Source organism: Phasianus colchicus, chromosome 5 (genome assembly GCF_987193195.1).
Source record: "Phasianus colchicus chromosome 5, bPhaCol1.hap1.1, whole genome shotgun sequence".
In the NCBI taxonomy this organism is placed as follows: Eukaryota; Metazoa; Chordata; class Aves; order Galliformes; family Phasianidae; genus Phasianus; species Phasianus colchicus.
This window is the reverse complement of record NC_143440.1, coordinates 50849325-50868905: the sequence shown is the minus strand read 5'-3', so window position 1 is coordinate 50868905 and position 19581 is coordinate 50849325. Positions and strand designations below refer to the sequence as shown.

The 19581-nt window shown below is 37.2% G+C and overlaps 1 protein-coding gene across 6 annotated transcripts in view; it reads right to left on the bottom strand.

Annotated features, from left to right (window-relative positions):
• Positions 1–209: 209 nt before the first annotated feature.
• The window catches only part of TECPR2 (tectonin beta-propeller repeat containing 2), a 37822-nt gene continuing 18450 nt past the window's right edge, over positions 210–19581 (bottom strand). For all 6 annotated transcript variants that reach the window (XM_090141639.1, XM_090141638.1, XM_031592970.2 and 3 more), the window contains 8 exons: positions 18324–18465; positions 17272–17512; positions 16452–16541; positions 15410–15643; positions 11867–12015; positions 2387–2528; positions 971–1120; positions 210–754 (listed from right to left, as the gene is read on the bottom strand). In XM_090141639.1, the coding sequence (XP_089997765.1) occupies positions 600–754; positions 971–1120; positions 2387–2528; positions 11867–12015; positions 15410–15643; positions 16452–16541; positions 17272–17512; positions 18324–18465 (1303 nt within the window). In that variant the 3' untranslated portion in view covers positions 210–599. The remainder of the gene's footprint in view (positions 755–970; positions 1121–2386; positions 2529–11866; positions 12016–15409; positions 15644–16451; positions 16542–17271; positions 17513–18323; positions 18466–19581) is intronic.

The window sequence follows — 19581 nt, the reverse complement described above, 5'->3', positions numbered from 1 at the left end:
TAGCCTTGCAGATGTTTATATGGAAATGGACCAAACTAAGATCATTTCAACACTGTGAAATCAGGATGTTCTAAGATCTCCCTAAGAAATACCTTCCTTTATTTTCTTCCATGCTGCAAGGGAAAAGTCATTCTAAACACATACAATAGTTAGTTGAAGAGCATTTCTAACAGTTTGGAGTTCCACATAAAAAAAGAAATTGAGAAATATTTAATGTTTCTGATGTAGAGAAATATTTAATGCAATAGAACTTCTTCTCAAAATAAGTACACATGTATTAGTGTGCATGCTACTGTGAAATAGTCATTTTCATTGCTAATCAGATTAAGTTAAAGAGTTATGTTTCCAAAGGAGCTGCTACAGTAGTACAGTATAACAACTGCAGTATGCCACACCTAAAGAGTCTCCCAAGAGAGACTGGAACAGACATCAGAACTCATAGCTTAGAGGCTATTTAACAGGTCAGTTTTTTTAATACAAAAGTGCTAATATGACAAGGTCCAGTATGAGTGGCTTTTACATCCAACATTCTGTACATACATTACAGAAGTTCTATATGCCCTTCTATTTTTTTCACTGCTTCACAAGCTTGAGAGACTTCATATCACTTCCCATTCATCTTCAAAATCATCAGGGTGAAGCAGAACAGAAGTATCGTTTTTCTGCTGGTTATGGGAATGGCTGAAGGTCTTAGTGAGGCGCTGGAGAAGGGATCCTGAAGTACTGATCGCCCACAGTTCATCCAGAGGGGTCACTGTGAAGCATAAATTAGACATTAGATAAGTAACATTTGCATTTATTTTTTTTTCTAATTGTACCTAGGAAAGGTTTTTACTGATGTGATAAAAGCACGTTGATGAAACTGCCAGGCCACAAAGCTCTCCCTGCTTATGGTCAGCTTGAACACCATCAGGCAGAAATCAAAGAAGACATCACAATGTTTTTGAATTACCACATAGAACCAACTTGCCTGTTAAATGTGCGACATTTCCAGGAATCTTCTTCCAGTAGTCACCTGCTGGATTCTTGTCAGTAATACCATAACGACGAGCTACATCTCCGTTTGGACAGCGTGCCCAAACGGTCCTTGTACTTATAGCCAGCTCACATGCCTGCAAACCTAAAGATAATCAGGCATCAAAAGGCAATAATCACAAGCTTTCTTCTGTACTAAATACACTCGCTGAAAAGTTTACTAAGACAGCAAGATTGTAATATTTTTATATACTCTTACATTAATATTAGAAAAGCACTTTCCATTATAAAAGACAGAAAGAAATAACTAAATTTCCCCATACGCTTTCCAAGAAAGGACTGGCAAGATGACAATTCAGGACTGCATTTTTCCTTGTACTAACTTTAGGGGAGTTGAACAGAGAAAGTTCAAATAGCATCTGAGCTTCTGGCCTGATGTAAACAGAATAAAAGAATGAAGCCACTTGCAGTACACAGAGCACTTAGAAACAAAAAGGTTTTTTAATTGCGGACTTTGTAGACACTGCATCTATCTACTGACCATACTGATCTCACACTGTGGATACACTCTGCTCTGTGGCCATAGCCATAAGCAACGACCAGACAGTCTTTACAAACCTATTTCTGGAACCTTCACTGTATTTTACTTCCAGATGGTAAAATCTGACATTTACAACATTAGTTTGCCTAAAAATGGTTAACATCATAGACATTGTGGACATTAGTGTCTGGTTGGTTTTTTTTCATTTGTTTTTTTCCACAACAAATTGTCCTCTTCACAATCAAGCAAGTTCTCTGTAACTGAAGTGCTATGCACTTTGAAATATCTTTACAAAGCAGACAGCGTCAGTAAATGGTTATTTAGAAAGGAACAACTAAAATTTAATTTTACATAAAGGCAAGGCAAAAATATAATTACTTAAATAAGAATGCATCCAGCACACAGGATTAACAGAAAGATGTGCAAAATAACATTAAGTTTCCGTTAGCCATATCTAGATGGGAACTCCCATGTTGCATCACTTTTCAATACCAAACTTCCCAAAGCACAGTGGTTTCCTATTGCTTAGGAACACTACTTTAATCCCAACTTAAAGGTAAATGTGGCATTTATTAATCCAGTGGCAGCAGCCTGAAATAACACACAATATAAATTCATGCCAGAATCAGATTTCTCTTCAGTTAACTCTACAATGTGTTTAAATAAAATCAAGATCTTCTTTCAAAGACAATCCTTATCAAACACTTCACAGGAGTTTCTATAAACAAACATACTTGATTGCTGAGAAACATATCTGATTTATACATCACTACCAAACTTAAAATGCAACACGGAAAAAAAAAAAATCACAGTGAGAAAACAGCAGAAAGCACAAGAAATTCATGCCTTACTTTTTTTTTTTTTTTTTACCTGGTACATGTTCCCAGTCGGTGCCTACAGGCATTTCCTCCGTAATTCCCACTCGTACATGGACATTCCATTTGCTGTCAATGGCCCACAACATCTGATCATTTGGACTTGAATGAATGCTGACCAAGTTGATTCCTACTGGCTATAAAATTCAAGTGCAGTATTTAAATTGTGTACCTATATTTATATAGGTATGAAAGTCTCATCTTAGCAATGGTACAGTGAACTCCCTTCTTCCCCATATGTCATTTTATAGGAATACAACTCTGGAATTCAGCACAGCCCACTGCAGTACTGGAGCAGCCACACTTGTAGAATATCCACACCATTATCTATTGGCAAGCCCAAGCGACACGCTCTTCCCGTTCTTTATTCTATTTGCTCTGATGAATATCTGTCTTAACTGCTGGCAAAAATCAGTTTTACTGACCACAGAATTTCAAAGAGATCAAAACAATGATGATAATTTTATGGCTAATATATTTAGTTAACAAGTTTAGTGAACGCAAATATCCCTTTGGTGCTGGGCAGGGAAGGGAAAGCCACACACTTTAAATAAAATGCAGGTAAGAAAAGGATTTTTCTCCCCATGAGCTTACAAAATACTCCCCCAAAGACAACAGTAAGATGCCCTGAAACATGTCATCATCTGACAGAAGCACTGCATTTCTCACAATAACCTCAGGCCTAAGCTCAATAACCAGTGTGACAAACCTAAGAGCAAGCTGCTCTTTATACGTATAAACATGTAAAGAGGAATACAGAATCATAATCTTTATGTTTATAAGAACACGCAATCCAATGCCAGATGGGCCTTCTGTGTACATAACAGTTACCTGCTTTGTTCTTGCTTTTGAAATTGTGCTGTTAACATGGGTCTGATTCAGTTATAACCAAGTTTGACTTGAAAATTCCAAACCAATCCTGTCTTAGGTTGTAAGACCTTTGACAGACTGTCTTCTCATGTTTGTGCTCTCATTAAGTATTTGCACATGTTGGAAGCATGGAGCTGGTAGACTTGAAGAAGTGTTTGCATCTCTGGTCACAGTAAATTGACAAAGGCTGCAAGTTGAACACTTACAGGAAAATGCTATTTCTATTGAACAGCACTGAATACATAGAATATATAAGTACCTAGTTACTTTCAAGTTGTTATTCTGTCATTTTACAAATAAACTACTGGATTGCAAAAAACAAACAAACAAAAAAAAACAAACAAAAAAACCAACAAAAAACACCCCCAAAAACATCCTCCAACACCAATGCACCATTGCCAACCCTCCCCCACCATCTCCCATGTGCTGACATTGAGGAAGGAGAAAGAAAAAAATAAAATAACCCACAAATATGCCCTGTCTTGCTGCCTCTACACCTGCAGTCATCCTCACACATGCCTCCCCTTCCTCTTTTCCTCCCTCTTTTCTACTTTGTCTCTTTCTATGATTACTTTGATTCTGACTCCTTACTTCAAGCCTGCCCTTCTTCCCACATCACTGCCATGCAGTGCATCTCACCACAGTGCTGTTTCCAGCTTCATCACATCCCTCTCTGTATTTCTGATGTTGTGGTCCCTGCTTTCAAAGAAGCTGTGCAATTAGTAACAGCTTGTGCAAACTGAGTTACTACATGCAAATTGCGAAGAGCAGCCCGGTGTGACCCTTGTTACTGATCTGCTGGGATCTATGCACCTTGCTCTTCACTCTTCCACATCAGCAAATCATTCCTCTCTTCCTCAATCGTTTGCCTAAAGGAGAACTCCCTTAGAAATAACTGGAGGAATATTTCCATCCAGAAGGACCTACTGAGGGCTTATTCCTAGCTGATAAACCTATGCATTACTATGGAATTACTGGTGCTGCAAGCTGGGTAAAGCAAACAAAATGTCCCAAAGGGGCTGCATGAAAGGAGTTGCTAGACAGCTTTTGCTTCAACTGCAGGCTTACGAATAATCAAACTACCTCTACCCAACCCTGCAGCACTGATGTATCTAAGAAATAAATGGAATTTATGGAGTCCTAAGTAAATCTACAAGCTTGGACAAAAACTTCTGTCATTCTCTGACTTTCTTTAAATAAACTCCTCTTCTCTTGTTGAGTTTTCCCACTTCTCAGGGTATTCTGCTTTTGGTTTCTTTTCCTTTCTCAAGCTACTTAGTTCTTTCTGACAAACCTGCATCAAAGAAACAATCCTCCTACTCACTGTCATTACAAAAGATCCAGGCAAGACACTGATGGCAGCATCCAATGCTCTTAGAAGAGAAGTCCCTACTCCACTACAGCTTTCTGATGTGTCACAGGCAGTAGAGGACAGGACCTATAGGACAGCTAGTGATGTGGTGATAACCAGTAGCTTTTGGAACAAAGCACTGACAAGACACCAGGAATCAGGGACAGGCAATTCTTAGAGGTGTTAAATACACTAGATGGCTATGCATCCTCCACAAGTACACATCCTCCTGTCCTCTGGTCTTGCACCTTAGTTACAAGATCTTCAGTCTCTCTCCATGTTTTGCTAACAAAGATTTCCCAATACAACATGTACTGCCACACAAGCCAGCTATATACTTTTCAGTACTTACAGTTACATGCTAAGAGCTGTGAATATCTTAATTGTCTGCTATAAAAAAGAATCATGAAAAATAGTCTGCTAGCACTCAAGTGTCTGATGACAAAACAGTGCTGACAAAATGAAGTGAACTTGAAGTTGTCCATTAACCTTGTATAATTATATGCAAATCATTTCCGTTCCTTTTGCAGACCACCGAGAAATCTTCAGTGCAAGCCCTCTGTTTAAACAAAGGAATCAAATAAAATCTAAAATAAAAACTAATGCTGTTTTCCGTCCCTGAGCTACTATTCAGGAATCCTGTCTTACTGTAGTTGCTTCAGTCACAGATGAACCCAAAACAGTTCTCTGTCAAGGAGAAAAGCATTAGAATATATTCCAAGTCACTATTCCGACATACATCAGCAGGCCTCCACTATCTCTTTTCTGCTGCAAATACCCAGGATGAGAAAGACTAAACATAATATTCTCAGCCTGTTTAAGTCCCTTTTCCCTCTTTTTTATTTTTAAAATAATGGTTTAGTGGTTGCAAGCAGCATGGATGTTCTACTCACATTCAAAAGACAGAAAAACCTTCAGATGCTCCAGGCCAGGATGAAAGAGTATCACATCTGAGATATTTCCCCCACTATCAAGCACTATCTGTAGATCAGACTAATATGACTATTTTGATTGCTAACAGACATCCAGACCCTATAAAGTAGCATGACAAAGAAAGAATACAACTTAGAGAGATTCTGTAATATAAACCTGACTACTGCTCGTTTTTTTCAGACCTTCGTTTGAAAGATGGTGGAAGTGTTTTACAACCACTAGATATCAAGAAAGCACAAGCAATGCGAGAGCAGTACCAAACAGAATGGTTTGCATTCAGACTTCAAGGAGAGCAGATTGCTAAGTTAATTACCTCTTTTTTTCTCTGTAGAAAAGTTCAAGGCAGTATACAAGAGCAGGAAAGATTACGAATCTATGTTTAGTCTTCCTGGAAGCCACATGTTTTTCAGTAATGCTGCCACATAATTGTCAGAGATTATTTATTGCCTAGAGCATTATTTTCCTCAGAAGCCTTACAACAAGCAGCACAATTCCTTCCCCCAGTTTTAGCCTTTAGTGAGTAAACAGACCACAGACTTAGCTCCATACCTCCAGTTAACGGCTAGTGCAACCAAGAAGAAAGGGCAAAAAGGCATGGAGTCTGTTTTCTTCACCTTTGTCAAATTTAGTTTTTATCCCAATCATTTTCTCACAGAAATATGCAAGAGACTACAACCACACATGGCAGGCATCAATTTCTAGAAAAGGTCACACCAAACCCATGCGACTATTCAACACACTAAAGCTCCAGCAGGTCCATAACATTCTTCCAGAATATTTAGTACAACAGCTGCTTCTTACAGGCAATGAGAATATTATTATTAATAATGCAAAGCATTACAGCACTAGTTAAAAGAAATATAGACAGACTGCAAGAGCTCAGATTTGAGGCTGCTGGCAGTATTGAGCAACTGAAAGTATGAGAAGGAAAGCTTCTCACTTTTTCTGTTTCACTGTTAAGTCAAAACACAAATTAAGATTTTATTTCTGAAGGATTTGGAAAAATCGTCTGCTCGGTTTTCTGAGTGTCTCACTTTGTGTATCCTTTTTGTGAACCAAGGCTCCTGGTGCTGATAACAATTACTATCGAATGTGACAGGCTACATGTGTGCTCTTCTGGACATGATGATAGCAATGCCTTAAAAAAAAATACCAGAAGGCTATAACTCCAAAGCAGTAAAATACAGTGAAATACAGTGACAACAGCTGCTCCTAACTTGCAATAAAAAGGAAGACAGTAAGCATTGAGCAATGGACACGAAACAACTTTAGTAACAATGCTTAACGTGCGTTTCTGTAACCTTCAAGAAAGATGCATGTCTATGGAGAACAGTATATATTTGAAGTTAAACATTGTGGCATTTTGAATAAGCTAAGCAAAACACATAGCAGCAGGAACTTTGATCCCATATGCTTATTTGCAACCCACCTCAATACAGCTAGTGTGACTGCTGCCAAATGTAGCTTTCCTTTACATCTTCTTGAAAACAGTGGGGAGGGGATTTTCCTGGAGGACTACTAATAGCTTCAAGGAGGCTTCACATGAGTAAACATATATGGAACAACAGATCAGTCCTGTCTACAGGTAACTAGAAGGCTTCGTGTGTGTTTTACCTCTCAATCTAAATATAATTGATCTAATGAAAGATACTTCCTGTACATCTCTCTTCTTAACACCACACCAAAGTAGAATTCACAGCAGTGCACAAAGACATCTACACAACAGTTAAGTAGAGCAAGCTATTCTGTGCTAGCAAAAACAATCTGGAAAGAACAGTCATGTGGATTATACACCAGAAATAACAGTTTTCCACAGCAAGTATTTTCAACACCAGTGTGGATGATTCTGAAGTACGAAAGACAAAGCATTCCCAGCAGAAAAATTCCTCACCCTTCAGATATCCAGTCCTTGCATAATTGTTTCAAAAGAACCTCTATTACAGTTCAGCTTTGATTTTGGAATCTATTTAAAAAAAAAAAAAAAGTGCTCATCACTTCCTCCTGTGAAGCACGACTTAACAGAGAACTGACCTTAACAGGAACCTCACTGAAAAATGCAATGCAAAGCAGGGAAGAAAGTCTCCAGATTAGTACTGTGTGTTCTGTATGGTAAGCAGTGCTCAAAGATAGGAAAGGAAACAAAAGATCTGACAACCATTTCTAACTGACATTTGTAAGGCATAACCACTCCCCTTATGCTGAACATAGATTATGAAAAATGAAGGTATAGAGAAGAAAGAAAATCCACTGTGCACTCATTTTTGCACGCAGACAGAATGACATAGAAATTATTAAAATTTCAAATGCCATTTCTAACTAACAGTTGCTCCTTAGTTTTAAGAATTTTTGAATCACAGTGAAAGCAATCCATAATTTAGTTTTGTTCTTTTAGTGTGTGTATATGGAAAAGATGGAACTCTTACTGAACTTGGGGAAGCTATCTTCTCTCAATTGCAGTATGAAGCTTAAAACAGAAAGACAGGCAACAGAAAGTTGGAACAGTAATAAAAGATTCTCTAACTTGAAACATCTATATTGCAAGAGTTCATTTTATGGCAAACTGAGTTAAGCAGCACTCTGCTGCTGACCCTGGGAGCTACAAAGAATCAAAAAAGCCTTACACAGCAGTTGAGCAGCAAATGTCATCTTAAATAATTTCCTTCTACCATTTGGACAGATATTTAAATAAACCTCTTGATTTAATAAAAGAGCTTTTATAATTTCATTTTCTATGAAATTTTGCTTATGAAAGAGCACAATAGTAATTAAACAAATTGCAATTAATAAAATGTTTATTTTTAGACTAAGATAGATTGTTTACAAGCAATAGATGACTGCAACTCATCACAAATGTGTCCTCATCTTTGCATCCATTTGTTCTCTTAAATAAAAGTTCTACTTATCTAACAGAACCCTTAATGTAAATTTTAAAAAGCATTTCTCAAAATCAGATTTTTTCTTCAGCATCTTTTTCAGTATGTGCCCAAAATCAAACCCCAAACTTATTAAGAATTACTTTCAAAGGAACCTTCAACTTTTAGAGATCTGTCAAAACAGTGTTTCAGGTGAAAGTAATTTTTAACTTCTAATCAACTTGTGCTCTACAATAACCCAAGTTAGTCTTATTGACTATTAATTTTGTCTCTGATTTTTGATTATTTCTTTTGATGACAAGTTTAAAAAGCATTACATTTAATGAATATATGTGCACCCTCATACACACATACTCCATAATATCTACGTTAATATTTATGCTGCTTGCTCAGTATTTGTCCTTTATTATGTATTTATGTTACTATGTATTTATGTAGATAAATGTTAACACAAACCTAAATGTATAACATTTATTTATAATTTATCATATATTTGTATCACAACGTTTTTTTATACTAAATGCAATTACATTTAAAGTAAGTGCAGACAATAGTTTTATTCTGAATATTAAGAGTGGAATGAAAAACACTTTCAATTTCCTGGACTAAACCCATTTCATCAAGGAGTTTTGATCAGCTTTGTCAATGCCTTTAAAGCTGCTTCTGAAAAGCAGCTTAACTACATAATTTTGACATTTAAACCACAGAATAGAACGGATGAAGTGCAGAAGACTACAAGACTATATAACTACTACTGTTCATGATACTGTAGTATTATCAATCACTTCTTTCTCTCATCCACGACTTCAGATGATGGAGTGCAGAGAACACAAAATGCTGTTTTTCATGAAGAGATACTGCAATCAGGACTTACGAAGGGAGCAAAAAAGTGAGAACAGCTTCAGTTCCAGATTTTGAAAAAGCCATACAGAATCACAGAACAAAGACTGAACTGGAATTACATTCACTGTTTTTGCATAAAATCTAAACAGAGCTATTGTCCCTGAATACCTTCGTGAAGCTGTGCAATACTAGATGCTGCTCAATTACAGTACTCCTCGAACAAGAAGTGACACTGTGCAAGCAGAGCCTATAGCTGCTCACAAGTCATGAGATCTGGGATATGGCAAGTCACATCAGCTTTGACATTTACTAGGGAATGAAATATCCGCAGTCGGTTTTAAATTATGTTATTTGAGAATGCTCCTGTACTTAAAGCAAGTGAAAGGCAATTTTCATTTCCTTCTTCAAGCAGAAAATGACTGAATCACTCACAAATACTTCTTACAATCCTTCTGCTGTTGTGAAGATAAAGTGATGCAGCATGAATTATGTCAATGTCAATTAAGAAACAGATAGCAGCTACTAAGAAGCAAATATTCTTCACTGAACAGTCCACTTCTCAATCAGTTGTTATCCAAACACTGAGCTAGTATTTGGAGATAATTTTCAAGTTCACATTCTCTTACTTTGCATTTAACCTTTGCAAAAGCATGGATAGTTGCTCCCTCAGTACTTCAATGATTTCTTTCTATGTGCTGGAATTGTCTCAAAACAAGCATGTAATCCACAAGTTTTCATCTCTGCAAGCAATGTTTGAATATTTGCCCTTTTATATTGACTCATTAGAGTTTGCAATGTCAGGAATTGGCAAGATAACAGAAAGAGAATGACAGTGCTCCAGGCGGCAGAAGGTTATCATTTTGGAAGGCAACATCCAAAATGACTGCCCATCTTCCTCAGTAAGAAGTAACCTGATTTTCAGCCTTTTCCAATTAAAGACTTTCTCCAGAAGGAAGGCACTGCTAAAGCCAAAGCAAATCCCACCTTCTTGCAAACATCTTCACATTGAGCAGTTTAATCAATTTCTACATAGGATTAGAGAATGCAGTCAGTACAGACAAAATAGTGTGACTGTTTTAAGGTTTCATGAAGTTATTTTCCTGGATAAACAAATCTCTGCTGAGAAGATACTGCACAAATTTATCTCTCTGCCTCTCTGCAACTCAATTAAGTGGAATATGTTCCCCTTCTTTTAAGAGTACTATGCTTAGCCTCCTCTTCCTGCTACCCTGCACTCTCTTAACAAGCAAATAACAAACATCCATTCCGCAGCAGTTAAATCTATCCCTTGTTGTATCACTCAAGTAATTTAATACTTATCAGCCTGTTCTGTTATTCTGCAAAACAAGATATCATTTCTCCAGGCTTGACTGACACATTCCCAACGCAGAACTAGCCTAACCAGTGCTGTGCTAACTGATAAGATGCAAAGCTGCAGTTTTGTTTCCTGGGCCTTCTTTGCTGCTATACCCCAAGATTCACAGAAGTAACTTACTTCTGCTCATCTCCTAGCAGCCAAAGAGAATGATGTTAAAAAAACAACAAACAAACAAACAAACAAAAAACTATTGCAACTACACTACCAGAGATCTACTTTTATGTCTTAGTGTGATCTTTTAAAAGTACCACATATTTCAAAATCTTCAGAAGAAATTCTATAACACTATAAAATGTAAATCGAATGTGCAAACACATCTAGTGCTACTAGATCAGCACACAGTTCAACTGATTTTGTGCCAAGGAGCAAAGAATGCAATCACTACTCAGAGGTCAACTCTCTTACAGCAGTCCCAAACCATGATACAGAATTACACCCATTTCACAGCTTGACTTGCTAAGCATTTGAGCAGCACTGAGGTTTAAGAAGAGATTAAACAAGAAAACAGACACTGGAGAAAATTATTTTGTCCAGTCTGTATTCAGAAAATACGGTCCTAGGATTTTAGAAGGCCTTTAGAAGGCTTACTTCCACCCTGATCCTCCCAGCTGGTAGGCAGAAAGGATGCTTTATTTGCATGTTCTGGGAACAAAGGAGGAAAAGAACTGCAGTTGTACTGAACAGTTCTAACCACTGGGTGATAAGGAAAGTCCCTAGATCCAGGCACTGCACCCTGGCAAGCATCCCAGACTCACAAGGGTGAGAATAAAGGAAGAGGCAGGAGGCACTACGCCATGAGCAAAGCCTTTCCACATCCTCTGCTTAGTGCTGCTTTCCAGTCCAGCCTCTTGGCTAGCAAACAAGAAGACATTCAATATACACTTCAAGGTTGCATTTTACTACATGCCTATAAAGGTGCTGCGTTACTATTAGAGAAATTTTTGGCTAAGAAAAAAAACTTTGACTTTTGGAAAAACGTTACTTGTAAGAATTAGATGCATTTGTAATAAGGCAGCACATTCAGAGTGCACTGTACTGACTCTTCGATTGTGGGGTTGTTTTTTTTTTTGTGAAGATGAGTAGATGTTGAAACTGAACATGTGGTTCATGTTTAAGACATACAATTAAAATGTGACCCTATTGTTTTCCTTAAGTGTTAACTTATTCCTTTTTCGAAGGCATAGAGCTAAAGCATTGTGTTATAAAGAATTAAAATCAACATTTTACCTGTATAGGTGGCTCAATCATTATCCACGCAGGAAGCATCAAACTCGGGTTAAGAGGTTGGGTTCCTACACGGAAATAAACACCACCACTGGTGTCACACGCCCAAACATGCTGATTTCCACAGGCCAAGCTGATCAGCTTCACAGCTCCTAACAGTAAAAAGACTGTTAGCAACCTGGCATTTTTATTTCACATTCAGTTAATAACGTGCACTTTCATTACTACTGCATATAATGATTAAAACCAAGAGGTAGTATACAAGAGGTATTTTTCTCTTAAATTTAAAAATAAGTCACAGGATACTGCCACTTCTAAAGCACACTATGAATATGCTATTAAAATAACCGAATTCAAGCAGTGGAAAAGTTCTGTAACAAATGTTATCAGTGTCTAGACAAACTTTCACATGACCTAATGTGAACTTCTCTCTGTATCTGGCCATGCCTATGTATTTTTCACAGTGTTTAATCATACATTCAGCAACGAACATTCCTAATGCTACCAGTACTTTAAAAATACACGAGCACATGGATTGTACATCTCTGTGTTAACATACCAGTGTCACATTTGTAAATAAAGGAGTTGGTTTTCAAATGGGTTTATATTCCATGTACATATCTATTATTTATTACATCTATGTCAGAAGCACAGAAGTATTTTAACTCTGTGCAAGTCAGCAGAATGAAGACAAAATTCCCAAATAAGTAAATTTTGGATTTTTTTTTTTTTTTCCATAACAAATCACACCCATCAGTCTTGTTACTAAAAGTTGGTAAAGACAGAACTGCTAACTCTAAGGGCCAGCTGGAACTCTTTCACATTCATTTCAGAATAGACATGTGATGTAATATATGTAACATCTGATTTTTTTTTTTTTTTTTTGCCTTCCAGCACTGGGAGAACACAATGCCAAGCAATGGAAAACATGTTCTACAGAAAGAGAGACTCAACCAGTACAGATACACCACAGAAGGAATGCCCTGGTCGCACTCCAAACTAAAGACTAAAAATAGGCCTTGCTGGTTGACTGAACGTGCCAGCACCTCTTGGGATATCCCATTCTTGGTAACAGTTTTCTATTTTGTGATGTGAATCTGGGAACAAATCCCTGTAAAGTACATCACTCAAGGAGAGGGTATGATTTTATCCCATAAGAAGGAATTTAAAGCACTTATTCCTGCAGAAGGCAATACTCAGGAAGGCTTGCTGGGGCAAGGAACAGGCAACAACAGGACTATACAGCTTCCATCCTTTAGTTAACTGAAATTGTAAACATCTCAGCATCAACCAAAATTACTTAACTTTCTGAATCAGTGAAATTTGAATTATCTCACTCTAGAATTTCCTTTCATTTTCCAGCTTCCTATTGAAGAATGACATACAAAACCATACGGAAAAACTTCAACTGCTTCAGGTAAGAACGTCCAGCACAACTTCCTGCTGCAAGCAGAGGCTTGACATTCAGCAACAAAGTCCAGCTTTTATTTAATGATTCCTTGGAACAAAGTACAACTGCTAGTAATGGCTTTGCCACATGATGTCTCAGCTGTTGAAGTGTTCTGATCCAAACAAGCATCGCAGCACTCAGACACGGAATCACATATCACCTACTCGGCATAGCTGATTTATTTACGTCTACAGTACAATTTGATATTCAAAAATGCAGTCCTTATGTAAATGTTTTGGGGTTTCTCTCTCTTCCCACTTACTGCTTTCACATTAGGAGAAGGTCGTGCTAACCACATTCAACCACTGTTTAGGAAAAAGTAGTGTAATTCAGAGACATTATAAATAATTGAGGCCTAAAGGTCATTCTACCCTGTTTAGAAGCCTTGGTAGAGGAGCCCTAATCAAAATAATTTACTAGATAGTTCTCCCAGTACATAGCGTATAGGCAAGAGGAAGGTACTACCAACAGAATACTAATATTTACACGTAACTGATGGCAACATGATCATTTCCACAGAGAATTCTGAATCTCACTTTACAGCAACTTGCTGTTTTTCTCCCATTTACATTTCCTAACATTTCAGGAGTGAGAATAAACACACATTTGAACACTAGCAATAATTCTCTGGATTTCTTCAGTCCCATTAGCACAATACAAGTCTGAGATCACAACTGTGGCTATGCAGCAGTGACCTACCATATGCAATTAGATGGAAAAAAAAAACAGGAAATTTTCTTCATACTTAATAATTAACCCACAGTACCAAGTTAGGCAAAGTGTCTGAATTATTTCCTGGCCCCAGATTTCCACAGTCTCACCAGAGTGTGCCACAAAGCTATCAGGAACAGCTGAATGTGATGGCTGAACCCCAGAACTGCTGAAGTTAGTACACCAGGTATTACAGTCTGCTAGCACTGATTTCCTTTACCAATGTTTTGAGATTTGCAGACAACATCAAAGAGCTATTACTTCAGTTTTGCAGCTATTATCTAAAGTGCTAGAAAGCAATGGTATCTTGAGGAAAATTTTAATCTCTACTGAGCAAGATGAGAAGGAAAGTACAGACAAACCTACTCTGTAGGTCAGTGGAGACAAAAGGCATTGAGTATTGCTTAAATTATGGTAAAATTAGTGATTTGAAACCCATTTGTCAGGTCTGGAGAATGTGTTTTATGACTGGTAGATGAATTCTTTTCAAAAGGTGCTATTAGAAAAGTTTCACATGAAGTATACAAGAGATAAAATTGCTTATTGGGACAATCATGAATACTGCCATTAAAAATGGAAAAAATACAAAACAGCTTAAATTTATTCAGGCGCAGAGTCTCCCCTTCTTTTACATTCTCTTGAAATAGGAATGCAGGTTATCATAAAGAGAAGAGAATATTCTAACAATCAAATTACCAAAGAAATAAATCCAATTAGAATACAACTGCTGAAGCTGGCAAGTGGCCAGAACTACTCTTAATTCTGATGCAAAGAGCCAAACTGTGAGGATATTTTAATGATCAAAATGTAATCAGACAACCTTGCTCCTGTTCCTAACCAAATAAAAAGGGCAGTTAACCAGTAGCACATTCTTGACATTATGCTGAATCATGAGATCACTATCAACTCAAACATAAGAGTGTCATCAGCTGTATCACCTATGAATGATGCAATTCTTACAGCATAGTTTTTCCTTACCAAGATCCCAATGAAGCTTTAGCCACTGTTAAGAATGCATTTACCCACAAAATACAGGGCCTTCAGTAGGGAACTGCCCAGTGCCATGTGATTATGGTTACCCTGCTTATAGTATGAGAAATAGTTAAAGCTGCTGGTATATCTGCACAGCATCGTGTCAGGCTGAATGGTCTCAAACTTAAAAACTGTAAGTAGCACAAAAGCATAAGAAGTGTCCTGCAAACACAGATCATTGTTTGAAAGCATTCACAGGTTAGTTATCATGTTTTATGGTCCTCTGCTGCAAAGTGAAGTACTGTTTAATCCAGTAAATGTAATATTCCAGATCAATAAAACAAAGACATACTTGAAAGAAAACACTGTCTTCTAAGAGTTAATAGATAGTCTACTCAATAAAAATGTCATACCTAGTTGAGAGAGATCCAGTTTTGTCCAGTGCATCCCTGTTGGACAGCTGGATGAAAGAGTTCTGATAAATATCTGCCCAATACTATCCAAACCCCAAATGGCATCCTGGCAAGCAGAGTAGTGCACCATTTCAGCCTCTGGTGGCAGCTGCACCGTAGAAGGACGAAACTGAGGACTCTGATCACTGACACAAAACAGATCCTTGTTGCTTTGGCACAGCCACAAAAAGCTTCCTATGGTAAGGAAATTTCTGTTATTAAAATCAATCCTAATCTGCTCTGAGAAAGCTAATTCTTCCTCTGAAAATGATCTGTACATTTGAAGACAAAAATAAAGATCTTAATCTAAGACTTCCAAGTACAAATAAGCACCCTAAGTGCTTATTTAGGCACTGAAATACTCCCCCCCTTACATCAAGTAAGTTGCAAATGATCTCACTTGAAAAACCTTCTCACGTGAAGAAACTAAAATGGAGAAGGCACACATAAGAGTGCACTGTTTTCCCTTCTTTCTTTACTTGCTTTCTTGATAATTGCTTTTGAAAAACAGCATGCCTTCCCAGTTCTATATTATACATGTTTGCCAATAAGGTTAGTGTATTCAGCTGCAATTGTTAGCAACTGCATTACCAAACAGTAGAATTCTTTCATGTCAGTGTCACAGTTTTACCAATAAAATGTGAAACTCTGCTGCAACAACTGCACCGACAGGAAAAGTTATTGGTTAGCACAGGCATTGCAGCAAAGCATGCTCCAGAATTTCATGTCATAAATTCTGGCAATGCATGCTGCAGCAAGCTAGAAAGTTCCTGTTCCTAAAGGACTACTTATTCTCTATTGGATGTCACTGCACCAAAGTCAGAATGACTTTATCTCCACTAGTTTTTCAGATTGTTCCCATCTTAATTCAAACCTTTTAAATCCCTGTATACAAAAAAGGCAACCAAAACCTGAGGTAATTCAGTATATTTGATTACTTACACCATCAATTCCACTCTAATTAAAGTTAGACCTTATAGGCCCGCACTGTTGATTCACTAACCTTCTTTAGATGAAGCTGGGGAAGCCAACACAAAAACCCATTTTGTGGCTGAAGCAGTACCACGAGGCACAATATTATTCCAGTAAGTGCCTGAAAGGAAAGTTTCATTAGTATGACAGTTAATTTTCTGTTAGAATTCAAATATCATCTAGACACAATTTTCTGCACCAATCTTTCAGTAGCTGTTTTTTGGAAAGAAAATTGCCTCAACACATATATATGCTTATTGCGTGTTCACACAGAATTTGGATTCAGGAAAAGAGAGGGGAAAAAATTAATGGTCTTCAACAGGAGACCAAATGGATGATGAGTTTAAACAGACAGTAGTATATACCTATCCCTAATGTTTATCTAATTTAAAAATGTAATAAATGAAAGTTCTACTTGGGGAAATATATCTGGAAAAATAAAGCAATTCCTCCATTATTGCTGTAATACCATAACAGTGCTGTTCTGTGTAGTCACACTGATCCTGAACTGCGATCCATTATGCCTACATACAACGGGAACAGTAGCATAAGACTGCCTTCTCACACAACAGAAGAGACAAACACAAGTACTAGCAGGAGTAACTTGTGTACAGGAGTAACTTGTGCACAGTCCATTCGTGCACAATGAATTTGTCATGAAAAATATTTCCCTTTGGATGGGAAAGCATTCAGACCGTTTGCTAGAGAAACAGTTTTCAAACGTGGAGTTGCTTTGTTAAAGCTGCCCTGACTCACCATGGATTATTCCTGTGGTGATCGAACTGTAGTTTAGTTACTTTCTCCTGTTTATTTTTTTTAATTTGGAAACATTAGACTAAAATCACACCAACCTATTAAGTTTCCCTTTGCCACATGGAATTCATTTTTGCCTGAAGAGATCCAGACTCCGCTGCCATTAACTCCAAGGAGGCTGGGTTGACACTGAAGCTGCTGTGACCAAAATGCCATTCGAAGTTTGTCAGCCACTTTCTCTACAGGTGCCTGAGCTGCTGTTGCCACTGAATGTGTGGCCTGGATTATTGTCTGGAACAGGCTGCACTGGTCAAACACTACATAATCAGTGATGCTTACCTGGAAAAGAAAAAGTGTTACTGATGACTCACTAAGCTTTGGGGTGAAAGACAGAATATTCCACTAAACTATCAAATATTCCATCTATTTGAGTGGAATATTCTGTACAGGATATCTATCACAAGATTAGAAGACTTCTAAGTCTTGGAAGAGAAAAAAATATATGGGACATTCTGATTAAGCAAGTCTTGATAATAAACCACAACCCCCGCCTACCTAACAATCTACTTTAAAATCTGCATTTTAAGAAAGTCCTATGTTTTGGGATGACTGAATATCATCTCTCTCCAACTAAACCCCACAAATTAAGAGGTGGAATTCCAATTCACCAAAAGGAAGAGAGAAACCTGCACAGCATAGCAGTTTAAGTCACATGGTGAAAACCTGGTAGGAAGAGGTCTAAACGATCCATTGCACAAGTTTTATCATGGACAATTAGGATGACAATGGTCTGGGTACTTCTAGAAAGGAAAGAAATGCTTGAGAGCAGCAGAAGAAAAGCAGTCTGTGCTAAGGTATCGAGCTACACGTAGGATCGATACAACTTGGCAGACCACTTCTTGTATTCTTGAAAGCTACCATGATGCTGTTCTGGATGACCATGGAATACTCATTTCCCCCTTTTCTGTAACAAGAAAAGGGATTTCAGCCATAGTCATCCTGAAGTTTTAATACAGCGAATAAAGAATGCTATTATTTATTGCGCAATTCATTAAATTTTATGCTTAGAAACTTGTGAGAAAACAAACCCTGGGTAGAAGATTAAACTGAAAGCAAAATTAAAAAATGAAGTAAATAAATAAATGCCTACTTGCCACCAATGGTTGTCATCTCCTTGGGGTTTCTTTGAGACTATACCAGTTCTGAACCACAGATTTCCATGGATATCCAAAGCCCACAACGTCTGTTGATCTCCAAGGGTTATACACACTGGTTCCAAAGCTTGCATTTCACTGGAAACGCGAATCAGAATAAAATTAAGAAACTCTGCTTCAAATTTAGGCTTGTGGTTGATTTCAAACTTTCAGTTATTGTTAGGCAAACTAATAAATTTGAATGATCACAAGTAAAAACCATTCAACAACAAAATACAACTCCTTCAAAGATCATTAAAGATTGAAACTCTGAAACATAACAGTAAGACAAAAACTAAGTTGTTCAGTAGTTAATAAATAAGCAGCTTAAGTTTTTGGTAAAGTAGCTCCATGAATACATCTCCTTCAATTTCTCACCCTATTCACAGATCAGTTCAGGTATCATAAATAGAAAACTGAACCTAACTACAAAGCAGAGATAACTACTGAGTTGGACTGCGAGTTTCCTGTAAAATAAATCATCTTTAAGCTCAGAAGATCAACAGTATCACACAATCTTATCAGGTATTTAACAAGTAGGCAACAATGCTATTTCTTTCTGATAACTTTACTTGAGAACTTAAAAACAAATATGGATTTCTTTCTACTATTTTATTATGAAACAGAAGAACATTACGTATATGTAAGTTGTAGGCCAAGTAAACATCATCTTTAAGTAAATTGGCTAAATGTTATGCAAATTTCAGATTTGAACAAGACACTGAACATATCTTCAGTCTCTTCAAGAAGAGTCAAATACAGATTGGGAGGTAACAAGTTGGAACTTCACAAAAGGGTATTTGGGAGGAAATAAAGTCATATGACTGCAAGAACTGGAATTTCTTTCTATACTTGCTTCATGCTGATGTTACAAGAGACTGTATTCCTGATTCTCAAAGCCAGCAGTGAACACTTGGAGCTTTTAAATTTATCACAAACTACCTACTCTGAACACAGGAACTAGGAAGCAAAATAACAATTACCCAGAATATCTATTAAAAATTTGTGACTGGAAAGTAGAAAAACTGTGGACAAGACAATGCTGAGATTCAGTCTCTGAAAAAAAATAGCTTAGTACATTAGAGAGTACATTAAAGCCATTAGAGCATAGTATTCAATCAAAGAAGTCATGTTATCATACATTAGGAGTCTTTTAAGCATTGTTCTCACTTTCCTAAAGTTTCTTTTAACTGAATTATTACTTCTGTTTACAGT